Source organism: Falco punctatus (genome assembly GCF_963210335.1).
Source record: "Falco punctatus genome assembly, chromosome: Z".
In the NCBI taxonomy this organism is placed as follows: domain Eukaryota; kingdom Metazoa; phylum Chordata; class Aves; order Falconiformes; family Falconidae; genus Falco; species Falco punctatus.
The window spans coordinates 10,213,159-10,231,511 of record NC_137586.1 but is presented as its reverse complement, the minus strand read 5'-3'; the positions used below and the strand labels follow the sequence as shown (position 1 = coordinate 10,231,511).

The 18,353-nt window shown below is 45.2% G+C and overlaps 1 protein-coding gene across 12 annotated transcripts in view; it reads left to right on the top strand.

Annotated features, from left to right (window-relative positions):
• Positions 1-18,353, top strand: part of FAM219A (family with sequence similarity 219 member A) — a 103,250-nt gene that overhangs the window by 73,672 nt on the left and 11,225 nt on the right. For 6 of the 12 annotated variants that reach the window (XM_080371180.1, XM_080371181.1, XM_080371183.1 and 3 more), the window contains 2 exons: positions 7,978-8,040; positions 14,554-14,656. In XM_080371180.1, the coding sequence (XP_080227306.1) occupies positions 7,978-8,040; positions 14,554-14,656 (166 nt within the window). The remainder of the gene's footprint in view (positions 1-7,977; positions 8,041-14,553; positions 14,657-18,353) is intronic. The other 6 variants (XM_080371178.1, XM_080371185.1, XM_080371186.1 and 3 more) reach the window with 1 other exon arrangement.

Sequence of the window (18,353 nt, the reverse complement as noted above, 5' to 3'; positions counted from 1 at the left end):
CAAATTGATGGTGATTTACAAAAAAAAAAAAAAAAAGACTTTCTGCCTCCGCTTTCCAGTACCATCTTCTCCAGAGGGATGTGGAAGAGCAGTGGCTCTCCATGCATTTCCCACCAGACACTGCTGCAGAGGTGACACAGTCAGAGCTGCTCTGACAGCTTTGTCACAGCATGGTCAGGAAAGGAGGTGCAGCTTTCTTTCCTTTGTATTTTACTGGATCCTGGAGACCTGGTAGGAAGAAACCTTGTTTCTGTCTTTGGACTGAGCCAATGTGACTTAAGGCACCCAGGGAACAGATGGGGATACAAAAATGCTAGCTTGAGGGTTTTTTTTTTTCCTCTCCTCGGTTTTTATCTCTGTGAACTCCAAGTCAGGTCATGTCCCCTTAATCAGGTGACTTTGCTGGATTGTGTATTGGGTGATCAGAAAACTATGATTCTTTCTCTCATTCCCTCAGCGCATGCACTGCCCAAGGAGAGACTCCATTGAAGACAGCTCAGCAGATCCCAGTGTCCCCAGATTTTGGCTCGAGTGCCATCCTGGAAAGGAGAAGGCTGTCAGTCCCTTGGCTTCTTCCACATCTGTACTGGTGCTGACCTGGCGAGAAGTTAAAGGGCTTTTATTCCCCAAAGTTTGGCATTGCCCTTCTGTTCACCTCACAAGTGCAACTGTTAGCAGCCACAAAAAGCTGTTTGAAATACTCTCTGCTGAAAGCAGAGAGTATTTTCTGCCACCCTTTCGCTGTGTTCACAGCTTTTCCCAGTCCATTTTGAGCACTGGGTGTGCCAGCATCGGTGGGGTGGAGAGACTGTCAGGAAATCTGAGTGTTAAAGCTATTTCTGTTTGGATCTGGGCAGAAGCCAGACTTTTCCAAGCATATTGTGCGTGAGAAAGAGATTCCAGGCTTGGGAGAGTCACTGAATGTGTGTGTCTGTGTGTACACCATGGCTCCTTCATCCTCCCTGCAATTGCCTGAACTTTCTGCCTTAGGGGAGCCAGTGCCTCACTCCCACTCCCCATCTCCTGCAGACACTCCAGCCTGTGTGTTCAGAGAGAGTTTCTGGTGTTGCTTCACACTGAAGTTGACTTCAGGACAGATGATTCTGTCACCCTTATTTTCTCTCCCTAGGGTAATTTGAGATACAGTATGACCTAGAAGTTGCTGATGCTTGTATGGAGGCAAATAGCGAGGCAAAAAGAATGACAGCTGATACTACTAGCCCTGCATGCAGTTGGTGGGCAATGGAAATCTGTGTTCTTGATTCAAAACAAATAATGAACAGGAAAATCAGTTTATTTACAAAAATGCATAGCAAAAAGAAAAACTCTGCAAAGGCTTTCTGAAATCCCACCATACCTAAAGATAACAATCCCCTGCTCATCTCATCTTTTGCTCTAAATTGGAGTCTGTAGGGTTTTGTTCCAGCATATCCTGCTGCCCACTCCATTGGCAGATGTGCAGAACCCAGCCAGCATCTCCCCACTGCCATGTCCTCTTCCCTCCCCTCTGCCTGTCTACCTGGAAGTACCAACTGGCTGAAGGGCAGGCAGGTCGTTTCTTATAAACCTCTTTAAAAGGGACTGGAATTAACACAGACCCTGGCAGAGTTTTTATCAGTGGAAAAAACCTGAGCCTCCTAGCTCCACTTTGTCATCATTTCATTCATAGCTGTGCTTAAGCGTCTGTGTATACAAGTTAAAGCCTGTTGAATATCTTAATTATTGAAAGATAATTCAAACTGAAGTTGGAAGCAAGAAACACTGCACATCACTGAAACACCTGTCAGTTTAGCTGCCTGTACTCCTTATGCACAGTCTGTTTTCTGTCTTAATTTCCTTAGGCAAGGAACTACCTGTCTTCTATGTACACTCACTAGTCCCTTAGCACTACTGCAATAAAGCGTTACTTGCTGAGACCCTCAGGCTGCTTTTCTCCTTCTTCACTTGTGCAGCTCTTCTGTTCCTCTCATCTCCAGCTCCAGTTGGGCAGCCAAACAGCTAACTGTACAACAATAAGCCTTGTGTTTGTATGCAGTTGGCAGTTTTAGCTCACAAATATGTATGTTCCAAGTGAAGCTGAACGTGCATGCGCTGTGGCCCAACAAAAGCCTGACCCAGGCATGCAAGGGGCACAAAAAATATGATAATTCTTTTACTGCTTTTGTTTGTCTCCTCCCTTTTCTCTTAGAAATGCTGTAGAAAGTCCTTAGCTAATGGTCTTCTGATAGGCAAATCCAAGCTGGGATTTTTCCTCCCTTCAGTGCATACAGCTGGCCATTGAGCAGGGAGATAAAAATGTTGGTCTGCCAGAATTTCTGCCTCAGTGGGTCATTTAGGAGAGTGGGTCAGATAACGGAGGCTTGGCAGCTGCAGTGTAGCTAGCAATCTCATTTAGTGCTACGGTGTTGAGAGTAGGCAGCTGTGAGGTAGAGCTGGAAACTTCCCCTGCCTGCTGTTTGGGGGAGGTGGGCTCATTTGCCAGTCAATGGGATCTTGGCTGTGGCAAGATGTAAAAGTTTGAATCTTTGCAGGATTAGTAAAAGGCATGGGGTCTGTCATTCAGAGTCTAGATTATACCTGCCTCCCCTTTGCCTAGACTCCCTTTTACAGTGCCCCCCAAAAGCAGTGTTACACCTTGCTCAGACCAGCAGTGCTCTGGCACCCATCCTTTCTCCTTTGGGGCTACCAGGGGCCTGGCAGTGAGCAGCACTAGGATGCCAGTGCCATAACGACAGCCCTGAAAAGACACACCAGTGCCTGACAACTTGCATTAGCAAACTGCTTCTGAGCATCGCTGCCCTGCATGCTGTCTTGACAAAGGGTAACAAAGATGTGAAATACATCAGCGTTATAATACTAAACTGTGTTTCATTGACATCAGAGTTCTATATTAAGAACTGTCTTCATCTTTCCTGTACGTTACCGCTATCTGCAGTGTGAGCCAGCCTTTCCCTGCATTCCTTTGAGCTCTCCCTGCCACCAGAACTGCTCCTTCTTTGTCAGAGGCTTCAGCTGAGCAGTGTGCACGTCTGATTTCCCAGTGCAGGGCTCTGCAGTTTGAGATGACATCTCTCATCCCCCAGCCTTGCTTCAGGTCCTCCAGAACTCAAAGCAGCTGCAGCCAGCAATCTTTTCTTTCACCTTCTTTCAAGCCCCTTTCTCGGGGGTTTCAGCAGGGACATAAGTTTTCTCCTTGCCAGTCCTGTTTCCCTCTGCCATTCAAGGCATGGCTGTGTTTTGCCACCAGTCCCTCTGAGAGGTGGAAGGAAAAGGCAGCTGCCAAACCCTCAACCCTGTGTCTAGAAGGAGGAGGACGTTAAGGAACATAAAAGAGCTGGCAACGGCACCTTAACGAATCCCATTGCCATCCTCTACTGGTTAACACTGGCAGATAGCAGACCCACCTGAGAAAGGAGACGGGATCCTTTGAGGGTGGAAAAAATTTTAATAATTTATGATAGTTTGGGACTAATCCCTGAGCCCAGTTCTGATTTCTTCCCCAAAGCAGGGTCTGAGCTTGAGGAGAAAGGTGGCAACATCCTGCCCCCTCTGCCAAGGCACCCTACAAGGAACAGATCACAGTACCCAGTGAGCCCCATCCTTCAGAGCATGCGGCAAAGGACAAAGCTGGAGATGGAGCTATGAGCTTTCTCTAAACTCATTGCAAAAAGAAAGAGGAAAGGAGTTCCCTCTACTCCCTGGGGTGAGCCACCCACCTGAATCCAGATGAGAGCAGGGTGGATATCAAAATGACAGGCTAGGCTCTTTCAGACTGTACTTGTGAGGTCTGCAGCTGCTTGCCTCTCTCCATGCTGCCTGGCAGGACTTCAGGAGAGAGAAGTGGGAATCTTTAAGCTGCACCAGGTATAACAACCAGGCTGCAATGCCAAGCTGTCTCCAATGGTGATGGGGCAGCAGCCCCAGGTGCCACTCAAACAGCTTTTGCAGATTCTTCTGCAGCAGGAGAGAAGTGTCAGGGCATGACATGTACAAGGGCTCACACAGATCCCCAACCCTGTTCCAGAAGGAAAAATATTAAATTAGCAACCACTATCCCTCTGAAATAGAATTCCTGTCAGCATAATTCATGAAAGCTTAATCAGCAGATTGGTTAATCATAAGCTTATTAAATAACTAATTGAGTTCTAAGGCTGTCCAATTTCCAGACAATGGCTGTCTCGCTAAGGGAGAGATCAGGTCAGTAATCCTACTAAGGGAGCAGGTCTGCTGTGTGGGACAGCTCTGTGGCTGAGCCGCTACTGATCCAAGTATGTGGGACTAGGACTGAGAAATTGAATAGTAGGAAGAGGCACCCTGGGCTGCACATACCCTGTTCTCTCATAGAGTTATATTGCAAACAGGCAATTAGTCTAAATGAAACAGTGCCTGGAAGTCCTCTTCTAGGGAGCAGGGTGGAGGGCAACATGGTAAGTTAGTAACGCGTTCTTTCCCTTTTTCGGGGAAGAAGACAGTAGGTATCATACTGCAGAGCAGGGAAGTCTCAAAAGGATGGTTGGGTGAGGTGTATCCATCCATTCAGCATGTTAACCAGCCTGGTTGCCTTCTTCATCTGCTTTTATTTTACTAGATAGAAAATACAGAATTTGGTTTGAAATGCAAAGGGTTGTAGAAACCCAGTGCAGCAGATGATAAAACAGAATGGATCAAATGACATTTTGCTGTTAAATCAAAGCCAGAAACATGGCTGGGACTGTCAGCTGTAGTCCAGGCCTGGGAACAAGAAGACTCAAAGGGTCCTTTCCAAGCAGGATGCTGGAGTCAGCAAGCTGCAAGTCTGTTCCAAGCTCACATGCTGCCTGTGGCATTAGCACTTCTGTCCCTATTTGTTTTGGCTACTAGTCTAGTAAGACGGGAACTCAACAAGTCATTCCAAACAGCAATATCTGCCAGCCAGTGAAAGCTTTCACAACTACAACATCTTAAAAATAAACTAAAACATGTAGTTTATATAAGCTATAAAACACATGCTTTCTGCTATAGACCAATCACTTACTGCGTATTTTAGACTCCATGCAAGCATGGACATTTGTCCGTGTATGCACTTCAAGTGTACTTACGTCAGAGTCTGTTCAAGTGGTTTTTATACCAATATGCACTATATGATGATGGTGATGATCTCCTGATTACACGCTGAAGGCTGTGAGTATTTGGCTAGCAAATTTGTACTGTTGCTCTCCTAAACACATAACACACTTAACTACATGTGTCGGTGACCTTAATGATTCTTCACAGAACACCAGGACCCATAACAAATGTGTTGTGGGCACCAATATTAACTGCTTATTTGGTACATTATGCCTTTAGCATAAGTGATGCCTTAAATGAAGAGAACTACTTAAATGAGAAGAGTTAAATTGCACCTGATAGAGGCCTTTTTCTGGTTGTGGGATGGGGTGGGTGGGTGAGTGTGGGTGGCTGTGAGTGTGTGCGTGGCGGGGGTTGTCTGTGCCTGTGTCAAGCAAATGGCTTTGACTTAAACGTGTTAAGTTGAGTAGAAGTGATGAGGGGGCATTTGCAGAAGTTCTTTCAAGGTGAAATAACTTAATTCTGTCTGCCCATCTAAAATATGTTAGGGAGAGAGTAGCTCCATTTTACGGATCATATTTCGTAGAGTTCAGTTTATAAACTGAAACTTTGTGGCTGGCTTGTCAGCATGCAAACACTCCTCCAGATACCTACCTTTGTTCTTCTGTTGTTAGAAAAAATATTCTTTGGAAAGTACATGCAAATACCAAATAAATCCCTTCCTCAAAGTAAATGTGAAAAATGGGAAAAAAAAAAAAAAAAATGTTGCTGTTCATATATTCCCATTTTGACCGTTATAAATGAACTCTTGATATACAGTATTTTGCAGCCATTAGGAATAAAAGTCTCAGTCCTTAAAAATTGAGTGAGAAAGCACAGGCTGAATCACAACAAAATGCCCTTGCGAGCTGGGAGCTGCGACAATAGCTGCCATTGAAATCAGTACAGAAAGATGTTCAAATACAGACAGCGATAAATTGCTGCCTGCTGCTACATGGTTGCAACCTGTCTAAATGAAATGGCTGCAGGGACAGCTCAGGCAGAGGACTGGGAGCCCGGAATCCTTGTTCTCTGCTCCTCTGGTGCCACAGGTGCCCTATGTAGCTTTAAGGTAAATCAGTTCAATAGTTTCTCCCAGCAGTAAAATACAATTTACTGTTTTCCAAAGATGATTTGCAATTATGTCATGCCATGAAGAGGCAAAATACTCTGTGTCCAAAATAGTTGGTTGTTTTTTTTTTTTCCTTAAGTGTACATCTGTAAGGTTTTCTTTGCTAGATGACTAATTGCGCTCGATGCTCTGCTCTCCTAAATGTCAAAGCCCAACAGAGTGGATATAAATGGAGAAGTTGTTCCTTCCTATAATCGCATGAGGGTCAGATAAATGAGTTTGGGCCTGGGATAGTGTGGCTAGGGGCAGGGGCATGCTGCTGGAACGTAAAGCCACTTTTGGCGATGCTTGTAGTGTAAGTAGATGATAGCTTTGATTGGGGCTGGAGTACTCATTTACCTGTCCTCCTGTTTGCTAAGGAATATAATGGCACTTCAGTTTGGTGTGTGTTTTCTGATGGGAAACACAAAAAGTAACGTCAGCCAGGCCATCAGAAACCTCTCTGTACCTTGTGGAGGCAGCGCTGTAGGTGAGCATTACCCCAGAATAAGCCCCTGCATTGCTGTGCATGGAATGCACTGACTGCATGTTGTGATAGCTCCTATGTGAAAAGCTAAGGATTGCATCCTTGAATAAGAGATGCAAATGTTGTCTTTGTACTCCCTAGGTCATTTACCAGTTCTTTGACTGCCAGGCCTTTTCTGGAGCTGAAGGGAGCTTAAAACCACTCAGAGCCCACCAGTGTTTCTGCCAGCTCTCAGCCATGCCAAAGGGACAGAGCAGCAGCCAAATCAACAAAACATAAGGAAATGCAGCTACTTGGATGTTTAAAACCTGGTCCAAGGAGGACCTGCTCTTCCTAGCCAGTTCTCACAATTAGACGTAGTTCACTAATTTCCCCAGGTTTGGCTGGGTCAGCAGAAATAACACACTTCAGCTAAAAATATTGTGTCTTGCCCAAGCTGGTAGTTGGATGACTTAGCTATCTGACCCTTGCTTATCTGAAGAGTCTTTTCTGAAGCTGGGTGAAACAATCCCGATTCAGATGGCCTGTCCTGAATAATCAGTGCTGATGCCCAGCGTATATCAGCTTGAAACCGTATTCCCTGTATTCAGAGCAGGAGTCTGGCCGCAGACAGATCCTTTTTGTTTCTGCTACCCGTGGTTAGTAAAAATCACTTTTATTTTGCCTCTATGATTCAGGGAGGCACAGCCATCAGCTGCACTAATGCCACCCACGTGGTCACATTTATGCTTTCCAAATCTCCCCGGGGTGCACTGCTCTCACGGGGATCAGCGTGGCTCTGGCACCCAGCTTTCTTATACTTCCCTTTCTATACAATCTGCAGGCAAAGCCCCTTTTGATGTACATACCCTAAAATCTTTCCAAGAAGCGACACAGTCCTTGCTGACAAATACTCTCAGAGGTGGAAGGTAGTGAAGGTTTCATCATTAGCTAGATGTATGCTAATGTCCCTGAGCTAAAGGCCGCAAGTGAGATGAAATCAGGTCTTGGGCCTGAAGTACAAGTTGTAGTCGGCAGTTTATTCTTTCTCCTTCCATTTGCTCACAACTCTGTTCATCATTCCATGGGATCTGAACAGATAGATTAATTTTATTTACTGTGTGATTTACTCATCTTGCCTGAGAACATAGAATTTTTCAGGGAATTGCTGCAGTCCTCAGCCTCTGAAACGGTTCAGCCGACTGTGAGGAACTGAGAGGCAAATACATCCCAAAATCTCATCTCATAGACCTTGGAGATAGAAGAATACAACTCTGTCACACTGGATTAATTTTTCTTTGTCTTCCCACTGCAGCAAATTGTGTGGACCCACACTGCACTGTCCCCATAGCAGGAAGCTCCATCTCCTCCTGGTCAGGTGGGTTCACAAGCAATTGAGTTAGCGAGGTTCAGCTAGCAGCTCTCAGCGAGATACGAGTGGTCTGTGTGCTTCCAGCCCACAGTGCAAAGGAAAAATCAGCCCTATCTGCCACTGAATGGCATTTATGCCGATCAGGCTGCCTGAGTTGAGGTGGATGCATGTAGTCAAGCACGGTGGTGGTGAGAGGTGATGGCATCCTAAACTACTTTCCACCCACCCCTGTCCGACCATAGCCAGAGTCACTCATTATCTTGCGACACATGGGAACTGTGTATATGGGGGAGTCTCACTCTTCAAATAGCTCTTCAGCGTAGTATAGGGTGATCTTCACCAAGTTCCTGGGTTGTCTGCTTTGCCTGATATCGCAAAAGGAGCAGTTCTGCAGGAGACTGAAGCTTATGGCTACTTTTGTAATTTCTGTTTTGGGGCAGAGTGTAGGTAAAACCAGTGCTCCCTTACAGAGCAACATGTCCCAAAGAAGCTGTTCAGCATTTCGTTTTTAAACCCCAGGAAAATGTTATTAAAACCAGTTATGATTTCATTTAAACACTGAGACCAGAGGAGTAATTTTAAGGGTTTATTGAATTTTTAACATAGACATGGTCATGTTAAGTCCATTCTGCTTCACATGCTCCATTACTATTTTCCCTCATCATAAAGCAGCTAGACACAGCCAGACAGCAGAACAGGTAAGCATTTTAAATTTCACTAAGTAATACAGAAGTGCTAGAAATCATGCATTAGGGCTGTAGCTGTTCTCAAGTGCTAAGGGGAGAATTCAGGCCCATCTTGACTTAGACATGACTTTCTCTAGCAGAGGTTCCCTGTGGGAATGGGCTTCATTTGTCAGCGTAGTTATTTGCCTGTCCTCTGACACATCCTAAGTTGGGCAGGTGAAAGCACACCAGGGCAGGGGCAGTTTGATGAGTGCTTAGCATGCTGGGGCACCATCTTATTGAGGAGCTTTGTGTGCTGCTATAATACGAGACTGTTGCCAAACAGGATGCAAGGCTGGGCCAGTTATGTTCCTGATCGTGTCTGCAGCATGTGTTTCTTTTGCTGCTTTATACCTAGGTGTTATTTCTGCCTTACTGAAAGCTCCATGGGCTTCTTTGGCTGCTGTCTTATCACCAGTAGAGCTTAACCTTGGAGCAGACACCATGTGGCTCTGCTGGGTCAGCCAGCAGAACAGGCTGGTGTGAGGCTAGCACATAGGTAGCAGCTTGCTCACTGAGCAGATTAATCTTCTTTCTTTAAAAGATTTTAACATCACAAGGGGACAGAGTATCTTAAAGATGAAGTGACAAGGTGAACAAGAAGGGAGGGGTGAGATGTGATGTGGTTGGCAGGTCCAGATGAAAGGCTGTCCCGCATGCTGTTCAGAGCAATATAGTGGTGTCAAGAGGATTGTGGACCACCTCCTCACACACACACACAAACACAGGCATGTGCCGCTCCATGGGTTCCTCTTCTGACACAATATCCAGGATTAGCTTAAGTGGAACTGGTGCAGCCAAATTCCCCAGTGCGTCAGGCTGACGGCACATCTGTCTGTGTTCTCCGAGCTCTCCACTCAAACAGAAGCTAGTGCTGCTTTGCTCCACTCAAGCATGGAGCTAGGAAGATTATCTGTGGTGGGCTGACCATGGCTGGACACCAGGTGCTCACCACAGCTGCTCTATCACTCCCCCCCTCAGCTGAACAGGGGAGAGAAAATATAACAAAAGCTTGTGGGTCAAGATAAGGACAGGGAGATCCCTCAGCAATTGCCATCATGGGCAATACAGACAGGAGGGTGTAGGCAGGGGGGTCGGTCTCTTCTCCCAGGTGACAGGGTGATAGAACAAGAGGAGATGGCCTCAAGTTGCTTGAGGGGAGGTTTAGATTGGATATTAGGAAAAATTTTGTCACTGAAAGAGCGGTGAAGCATTGGAACAGGCTGCCTGGGGAAGCGGTTGAGTCACCGTCCCTGTAGGTATTTAAAAGCCTTGTAGATGCAGTGCTTAGGGCCATGGTTTAGTTAGTGGTGGACTTGGCAGTCCTGGGTTAATGGTTGAACTCTATGATCTTAAAAGTCTTTTCCAACCTAAACAATTCTATGATTCTACAGTGGTAAAAAGTAGAACAGGCAAGTGAAATGAAAGGTAAACAACTTATTTCAAACACTTGGAAATGCAATGTAAAGAGCTTCATTGGAGCTCTGCTGTTAAATTGCCAGTAATTAGTGATTTCTCTGAAGTAGCTGGAGAGCCACCTTGTTTCATTCTGGCTTCCCCATCTCCCAAGTCTCTGTCCTTCACCTTGTATCTCTGCTGTATTAGCTTCCCATTGATCACAACAGCAAACTCACCAGGCACAAAATAACCTGTGGCTAGAAATCAGTCTTCTGTTTTTTGATTTGTTCTTGTGTGTCCCATTTTCTCTGTATTTGGCAGGAGTGCCTGTTAACCCTTCCTCATTCTTCTGGTGCCCCAGAGTTGCCCAGAATCGGGCAGTTTTGTAGGGTCAGCACTGATTTTCCATCAAGCTGCGTTGCCTTCCTGGAGTTTCACTGCGCGTACTGGAACGCTGCAGGAAGCACAAGCAGTCACTGACGTGGAAACCCTTTTCACAACTAGCACCAGAAACCACCAAGTGCTCAGGACAAGGTACACCTGTCCCCTCTGGTGGGACTGTGCCCTCAATGTCTCAAGCTAAGCAGCAGCCTTGAGGCTGGGGGAGACATGTGGGAACACAGGTCTCATCCAAGTCCAGTGGGGAGTACTTGACTACCATATCAGAGAGTCAGGAATGATCCAGAAGGAAAGAACATCTTAGCTTTTCATTCCTTGATAATTACGCAGGTGTGTGGTTGCTAGGTTTCACACAAAGGTTAGCACAGTGGTGTCAGTGGAGGGTTGTGATCTTGGGATTCATGCTTATGTGGGTGTAGCATCAGCCAGGATGGGGCAGACTTCAAAGAAAAATGCAATTTACTTATCAAGGGTGGGTTGTGGTTCCTTCTCTCACCTTGTCTTTACCCTGATGGTTGATGCAAATTCTATGAGAACTACTTTAATTTGTGAAATTACAGAGTTTTGTTAAAAAGTTGGACCCTCTGTTAAAGAAAATGTATTTTGAATTAAGAAATCTAAAATGCTGAAGCTGCAAACTGGCATAACCAGGCCTTGGCCATAGCCCTAATGCAAGACTGTTAAGTTAACAATCCAGTCAAATTAATCAGTAGGAGAACAGAACAACAATAGATGATCAATTTGTATACACAGGTGCTCTCAGAAACGCAGGTTTACATTAATATATGTGAATAGGAATTGCTTGGGCAAAGACTAAGTGTGATTGAAGGGTTGTGTGAGTTAAAGCAGGCAGAAAGAAGATCATGATCCAAGGAGGACCTTGGAACCAAGGCAGATATTGGAACCGAATAGATGAATCAACTGGGACAGGGTCAGGTGGTGGACTCACAGAACTGACAAGACCAAAGGAAACTTCTAAAAACTTTGGACATCAACTAATGATTTGATAAGTGTATATAAACTCTGCTATATTCCTTTGTTCTCTGCCACTCACTGAGGTGGTGCCCCAACTCTGAGTTGTGATTAAAGCAAACCTAGTGGTACCCATGTCTGTGTAAATTTTTCTTTTAGCACCCTGAAAGTAACATCTTCAGAAGTGCCTAAATCAGTCACATTTCCAAAAAGAAATCAGGTACTTAGAGTTTGGGAACCTGCTCTTCAAACATCCGGGGGCAAAAAACAGATGAACTGGAAGCTAGAGAAAGAGCTCACTACCTAGAAATGAAGTTCACAAACACCTGCTGCACCAGGAGGAAGCACCACACAGAAAACAGGTGCTGAAAACCTACTCCTTTGTTCTGATGGACTTGATGGTTGGTGTGCACGGCTGGAATTTATAGCCCAGAATTACTGCAGGAGATTGGCACCCAAAAGCTCCCTTGGATGGTGGTGAAGGTAGCAGTAGTTCATAATACTTGTGAGGCTCAAATAATAGGTTTCTTTGCATCAAAGCCTGATGTGACTCCTGCATCTCTACCGCCTTCCAGGAGCTTGTCATAATACACCAGGGCTGAGCAGGCCTCCCATCCCCCCTGGAAGCCATCACATTTTGGCCACCAGGGACTCACAGTTCACAGCATCCCAGAGGGAGATGAACTGTTGATTCACGGTCAGGAAATTTGGCTGGGGACACAGACATGGATGTTCCTACTGCACTTACATAGCGTTGGAATTGTTCACTGCAAGCCACTAAATAAATGAAAGAAGGCGATTTCGTATTGTTCAGACTCACATGTTGCAATAGACTCAGTAATAGCACAGAAATAGTCATGGAGAGACCTACTGGAGGAAAAACACACTTAGCCAAAGTCCAGATTCATCAGCCGAGTGGGTAAGCTGAGTTGGAGAAGGGCATTAGTGCCTGTACCAAGCAATCGATACAGGGGGCAGAGCGCATCAGTCCATTTAAAAGGCTCAGGCAGGCCTTAACTGCCCTGACAGAAAATGAAACCTGTAACCTTGCTTCTAAGCCAGGTGCCTTGTGTGAATTATACAGCCTCTTAAAGCCTTGGCAGCTTGTCTCAGCACTGGGTGTTTGTGGTCGGCACTGGAGGTTCTTGTGTATATGGGTGGAAGTTGGGTTGTATTTAGGGCTGTAAACATTTGCCTCCGTAAAACCCTCTATGTTTGAATAGCAAAATTCATGTGGCCTGCAACATACTAGGCTTTTATTCTGGAGGCAGAGATAACCAATGCATTTGCAAGTTCCACTACTGAGAAATTACTCTGATTTAAGGTTTTGACTTCAATTCTATACCAGTCTCTTGTTGCTCATGCCAGAGAAAGTTATTATCCGATTCTTTTCCTGCCAAGTTCAATGAGCTTTTTATTCACCTCTGCTGTCAGCAGGAGCAGGGCTGGGCATGGTTTGTAGGAGTATGTACTCTTCTCTGCAGGTTCCTCAGCCGTGCTCATCATCATGATCTCTAGGTATCTCTGCTGCTTATTTGTCCCTCAAAAAAAACAGCTTTGGACATGTGGCCCCTGCTTTTACCTGCGTGGAAGGGACAGAGATGGCCCACCTTGCACTTGCACGCCCTGGTAGGCACACCATGTTTCCATGACAAGTGGGAAAAGGTGCTTTTCTCTCCAAGGGGAATAAAATCTGCAAGAGCACATTTCACACACTGGAGGGGAAGGAGAAGCAAAACAAATTCACTATTCATGTTCCCCAGCAAGCAGTCTGGTAAACCCCTATTATTCAGGCATGCCACAAAAAATAGTTCCCAACATTTTCTCACACTCTGGAGAACATTTTTAACCAGTCCCTTTCCTGCCTTACTGGCCCTACAATCAGATTTTCCCTGCAAACTTTGCCTGACGTTGCAGGATGAGATTGGGGCAGTTAACTCAAATTTGCAGCTGATTGCCGACTCAGCCCAACTGATTTACCACAAGGAACAAGGAAGGACTTTGAATCAGAAAACTGAATGTTATTTATATGAAAACCCATCATGCATGGGCTCCTATCCTTGCTGGAGGTGGGGCCATATTAATACAGCACAGACACTGTATACCTGCAGAAGGCTTAACTTCAGGACCTCAGTTCTAGTTGTGATGCTGTGGTGAGAAGTTATTAAGAGAAATAGTCTCTCTCTGCTAAAGGAGAAGCTAATTTAAATCCCCTCTTGCACTTAATACATAAGGAAAGCTTGACGTAGTGTCCCCATTTTAAGTACATTTCAACAGTGAGTAGAACACACTCTGAAAATTCAAGCAAGCAATATGCTGTTTAAAAATGCAGCTGCAAAATGTTTCACATTGTTTTTAGAAATGAAGAAGGCAAGCTCCCAAGAATCAGTGTGAGATAAAAGAAAAAGATACATGGGAGACATAACAGATTGCCAGGTAGAGAAGCAGGGAAGGCAGCAACACTTTCAGCTGTAGGGTGTGTTAGGTCTGGTGAGCTGCCATCTAGGGAAACGGTAATAGCTCAGGCTTGATGTCAAGTTAGGCTAGACTAATACTAAGTGATGTGCGGCTTTGATGGAGAGACACATTTCTCTCCCCTCTGGGTCCCTAAGTGGCAGCCTCAACAGGAGGAGAAAAGGTAGAAAGATAAATTCCCTTGCCCAGAACAAAGCACAGTCTTAGGGTCCATGCAGCAGCTGGGTGCAGACAGAGACAAGGCCTGTGCCCTTTCTCTGCCTCAGCTGGGTCTCATCCAGAAGCTCTGTGACCGTCTGGGTGTGGTATTGTCAGCAAGTTGCTGTGAGACAGCGTACATCAATTTTAGGCCGTGGTGACCTTGGAGGCAATGAGACACAGCTCTTCCAGCCTTTGCACTATTCCTCCTTGTGAGGTGGAAAGCTCATGGTCTTTGCTATTGATCCAGCTGTGCCTTTTGCTGCTCTCAAATATGGGTTTCTGCAGATGTATCGTGGCCAGTCAGGCTGTTGCCTTAATTTTGCTTTTCCCCTTTGTATTCCATATGCAGAAAAGCAGAGAGAGCTGGCTCGGAAGGGATCCCTGAAGAATGGCAACATGGGAAGCCCAGTTAATCAGCAGCCCAAGAAGAACAATGTGATGGCACGAACAAGGTAAAAGGCTGGCAAAGCACTCAGCTGTGCTCTAAGCTGCAATCCCTAACGGGCTTAGGATGGGCAAGGATGATGTTCATTGCGATTCACCTACTGCCAAATATGCTGTGAGAGCAGTCATGGCCCTTCCCAGAGCTGGCGGGCCCAAATGCTCAGTGCTGCATCGCATCCCATCCCCTGGGGAGATGTAGGGACAGCTGAGCCCGGGACCAGTGACACTGCAGCCTGCAGGAGGCAGAGGTAGCCCAGCCTGATCAAAATCAGGGGGTTTTTAACAGTTGTCTTGCATGTTCTGGGTACCGTCATGTAACACATAATCCTGCCAGCAGGAGAGGTACAATGCAGGTGTAAGACAGACTGGTTTAGAGCTTAGTTCTGCCTTAGCTGCTTTTATCGCAGTAGTTACCCTGTTTCTTTTTGATGATGACCCTTCCCCATACTGATTGACTTAAGGCTTGTAAATAATCCATCTCTGTTGCTTTGCTGTATACCTCCTCCACACTGAACAGCATGGTCATGCTTTGCTGGAGCTGTTTTGGCACATCATGACAGGCAGTGCTATGAACCACTGTAAACAAAGACATTCCTAGCTGAATACTTTCTTTTAGAGTATTTATATTTTTTGCCTGCAACCTTCAGTACACCAGTGTATCACTTACCTGTGTTCAGGAGGCAAGAACCCCCCTGAGCCCACACAACTGCATGCTTTGCATGATACTACAAAGGTGGCAGTTTTTAGTGAAGCACCTCACCTAAAATGACGGAAGAATCTGCATGAATGTTGGGCGTTTACGGATGAATGGGAGAGTTGCATGGATTAAGTATTATGGAATCATACATTAAGCAGAATAGGAGCTGCAGGTTAGAGCCTCTCCATATGCAACACATTCAACAGATGAAGTTCCTTTTTCACATTAATTCCCAAAACCCAAAATAGTAGTCATAAATACAGCCAGGACTTTGACAAGTTTTATGTGTAAGCCCCTGCAATGTTGGTGGAGTACACTGCATTGCTCCCTGTTCTGTGTTTGGTTATTGAGACCATATAAAGGAGCCAGGCCCTTTGTGGCAGCAAGAAATTCAGCAAAGTCTCAGACGGGTTTTCCACACCCACTGTTCCTCTTTGTAGTCCAAATCCAAGATGTAAAGACTTGGTTTCTTTTGTCAATAGGCTGCATGCTAGCTTCTGGAGAGTAATGGTAGCAGATTTTCTGCTTAAGAGATATAGAAACACTGAGATTAGTGGACGAAGATGGTAAGGGAGAGAAGATGGGGTAAGTACAGGTGCCTACCTGTAAAATTAGTGACTTCTGCTTGGAAAGGTGGTTGGTTTTGAGCTGCCAATAGAGTGATTTGAGTGGGGAAGAGCAGAGCAGTGACACCTATTGACAAAAGCTTTCGAACAGCCAGCTCGGTTTTATTCCATTTGTGGATATCTGAGCACTGTTAAGAGAGCGTGTGGACCCCTCAGGACCAAGCATAGCCTGCTGGCAGTGGACTTGCTCTCCTTGGTTACTTTTTACAGAGCTTTCAGAATCATCCCTTGGGATCTGCAAAAGAGGGGTTTGCAGCCATTGTTTTAGCAGTGGATGTAGCCAAGTTCCATTGTTCCCATAAGGCTGGGAGATGTCTGGCCCACCAACCCAAGTGGTGTCTGCCTCACCAGCCCAAGTCCCTTCATCTCCCAGCTGCCTTGGCTTTCTGGGAACCAAGCTGCACCATGAGCATGGTCCTAGTAATACCTCAGAATGGTTCAGTCTATCTTGTCAGAGACAGGGCAACCCCAGGAAGGCAGAAATGCCACAAGCTTGTTCAAGCAGCTTCTTTTCACAGTGTGACAGTTGCAGTGTAGCAGGAGATACTCCAGTGGGATACACTGCAAAATGCCCAGGTTATGGCTGAAGTCTGAACTGTTGGCTTCCTCTGGTCTCTGCAGAAGGGCAATAAAATAAAGCCATTCCCCCCTTTTTAACAGTTTTTCTGTTCTCATCAAATATGTTTTCCTTCATTCAGGCAAACCACATTGCATCTCATAGTCTTTACTCCTCCTCCTCCTCCTTCCCCAAGGCTTCTGTTCTGTATTATCTGGATGAATTTCTGATATCCAGCCTCTGGTACCAAGCAGTGCCTTCACCGTTCAGTCTTCTGTTGAGGCAGGGACATGGCCAGCCTTAAAGGTGAAAGGATCTGAATCCATAACATGCACAGTCTTTCTAAGAGCAAATAAAACGTGAACAAGGTTGGAGTGATGCTGGCACACTTGCTACAAGCACAGGCAGAGCCCAACACCACCATCCGCACCACTTGGGCACAGCTAGGTAATTGCAGTCCACTCTGACGATAACCTAAACCTGGATTTGTGTCAGAACATATTTAATGTTGTGAGCAAGAACACCAAGACAAGAAGCTCATACTGGGACAGTTGTGGATGAAAGCAGCTATGACTGCCACCTGGCTTTGTTCAGGGACAGTGGGAAGTGAAAATGAGGACAATCAAGATGCAAGGGAAAGACTTAGATCTGAGCAAAGACATTATCACAGTTTTTGTCTGTTGCAGAAAACTTGAAGTTCTGTGTTTCTAAGAAAAAAGACGTTTCTCAAGAAAAAGATGTAGTGATGTTTTTTTAATCAAGTAAATAGCACCACAAAGGGTTCTTCTTCTAGATCCCCTGATAGTGCTTTGGTTGCTCATGATACAGTAAGAAATGTCAGTGAGTATATATGAAACAGGGACTTGAAAATTGGAGAGTGAGAATGGAAGTCAGTACTTCTGCTATCTGTATGGGCAGGCTGCTGCCGCCAGATCACAGGTTCATTCCAGATATCTTTGCTTCATTACTTCCTTCTTACATGCTTCAGGAGCAGAAGGACCATTGCGTGCTCTGAGAAGGGGTATTGCATTTTGTAGGTGGACCCCATTTTCTCCAGTCCCCTGATGTATCAGGTTGGAAATTCTGCATCAGTCTTAAAATTAATTTCTTCAGTGAACACAGTAAGAAAATACAACTAGTTTTGAATCTATATATCTGCTTTGTGATAACCTTTGTTATATTTTACTCACCCTGAGCCTGCACATCTTCAGTGACTGACAGGCTTTTGCATTGCTAAAATTGTAATGGCTTCCTGAATCTTTCTGAGGAGAAGCAAAAAAAAAAAATTTCAGGTAGTTAGAGAGCAGTTGAAGCACAGGTGAGATGGATTATTGTCTTTAGATTTGTATTTCCCAAACTCTTAGTGAAGCATCATTTTGCATCACTGTGTGTTATTAAAGATCAGTTCTTCATTTAGGAGAAAACCTGAGTTAACCCACTGAACGAGGAGATTTTCATCACTCTTACGGTTCCCACCTGCTGAACCTGGAATCTTAATCAATTTGTTCAGTTTGGTTGATCTTACTTTAAATATGAACCAAAGTCTTTGTGCAGTTTTGTGGATGAAAGAACTGTGTTGTGAGCTAGATACCATCGTATTATGCATTTTCCTTATCATAGAAGCTCTGAAGCCTGCTTTCCATTTCACAGACTCTCTCAGGCAGTTAAAGGTGCAAAGTCATTGTCAGCTTTTCTAAAACTTCTGATGAAGTGAAAGTCATTATAAAATAATGGCGTTTTAAAAGTACTAGTCTGACTGGGCTCTTACACTGCACCCACCAGCTCATATTTCTCTCATTACTAATTTTAGGACTAAGACCTCAGAA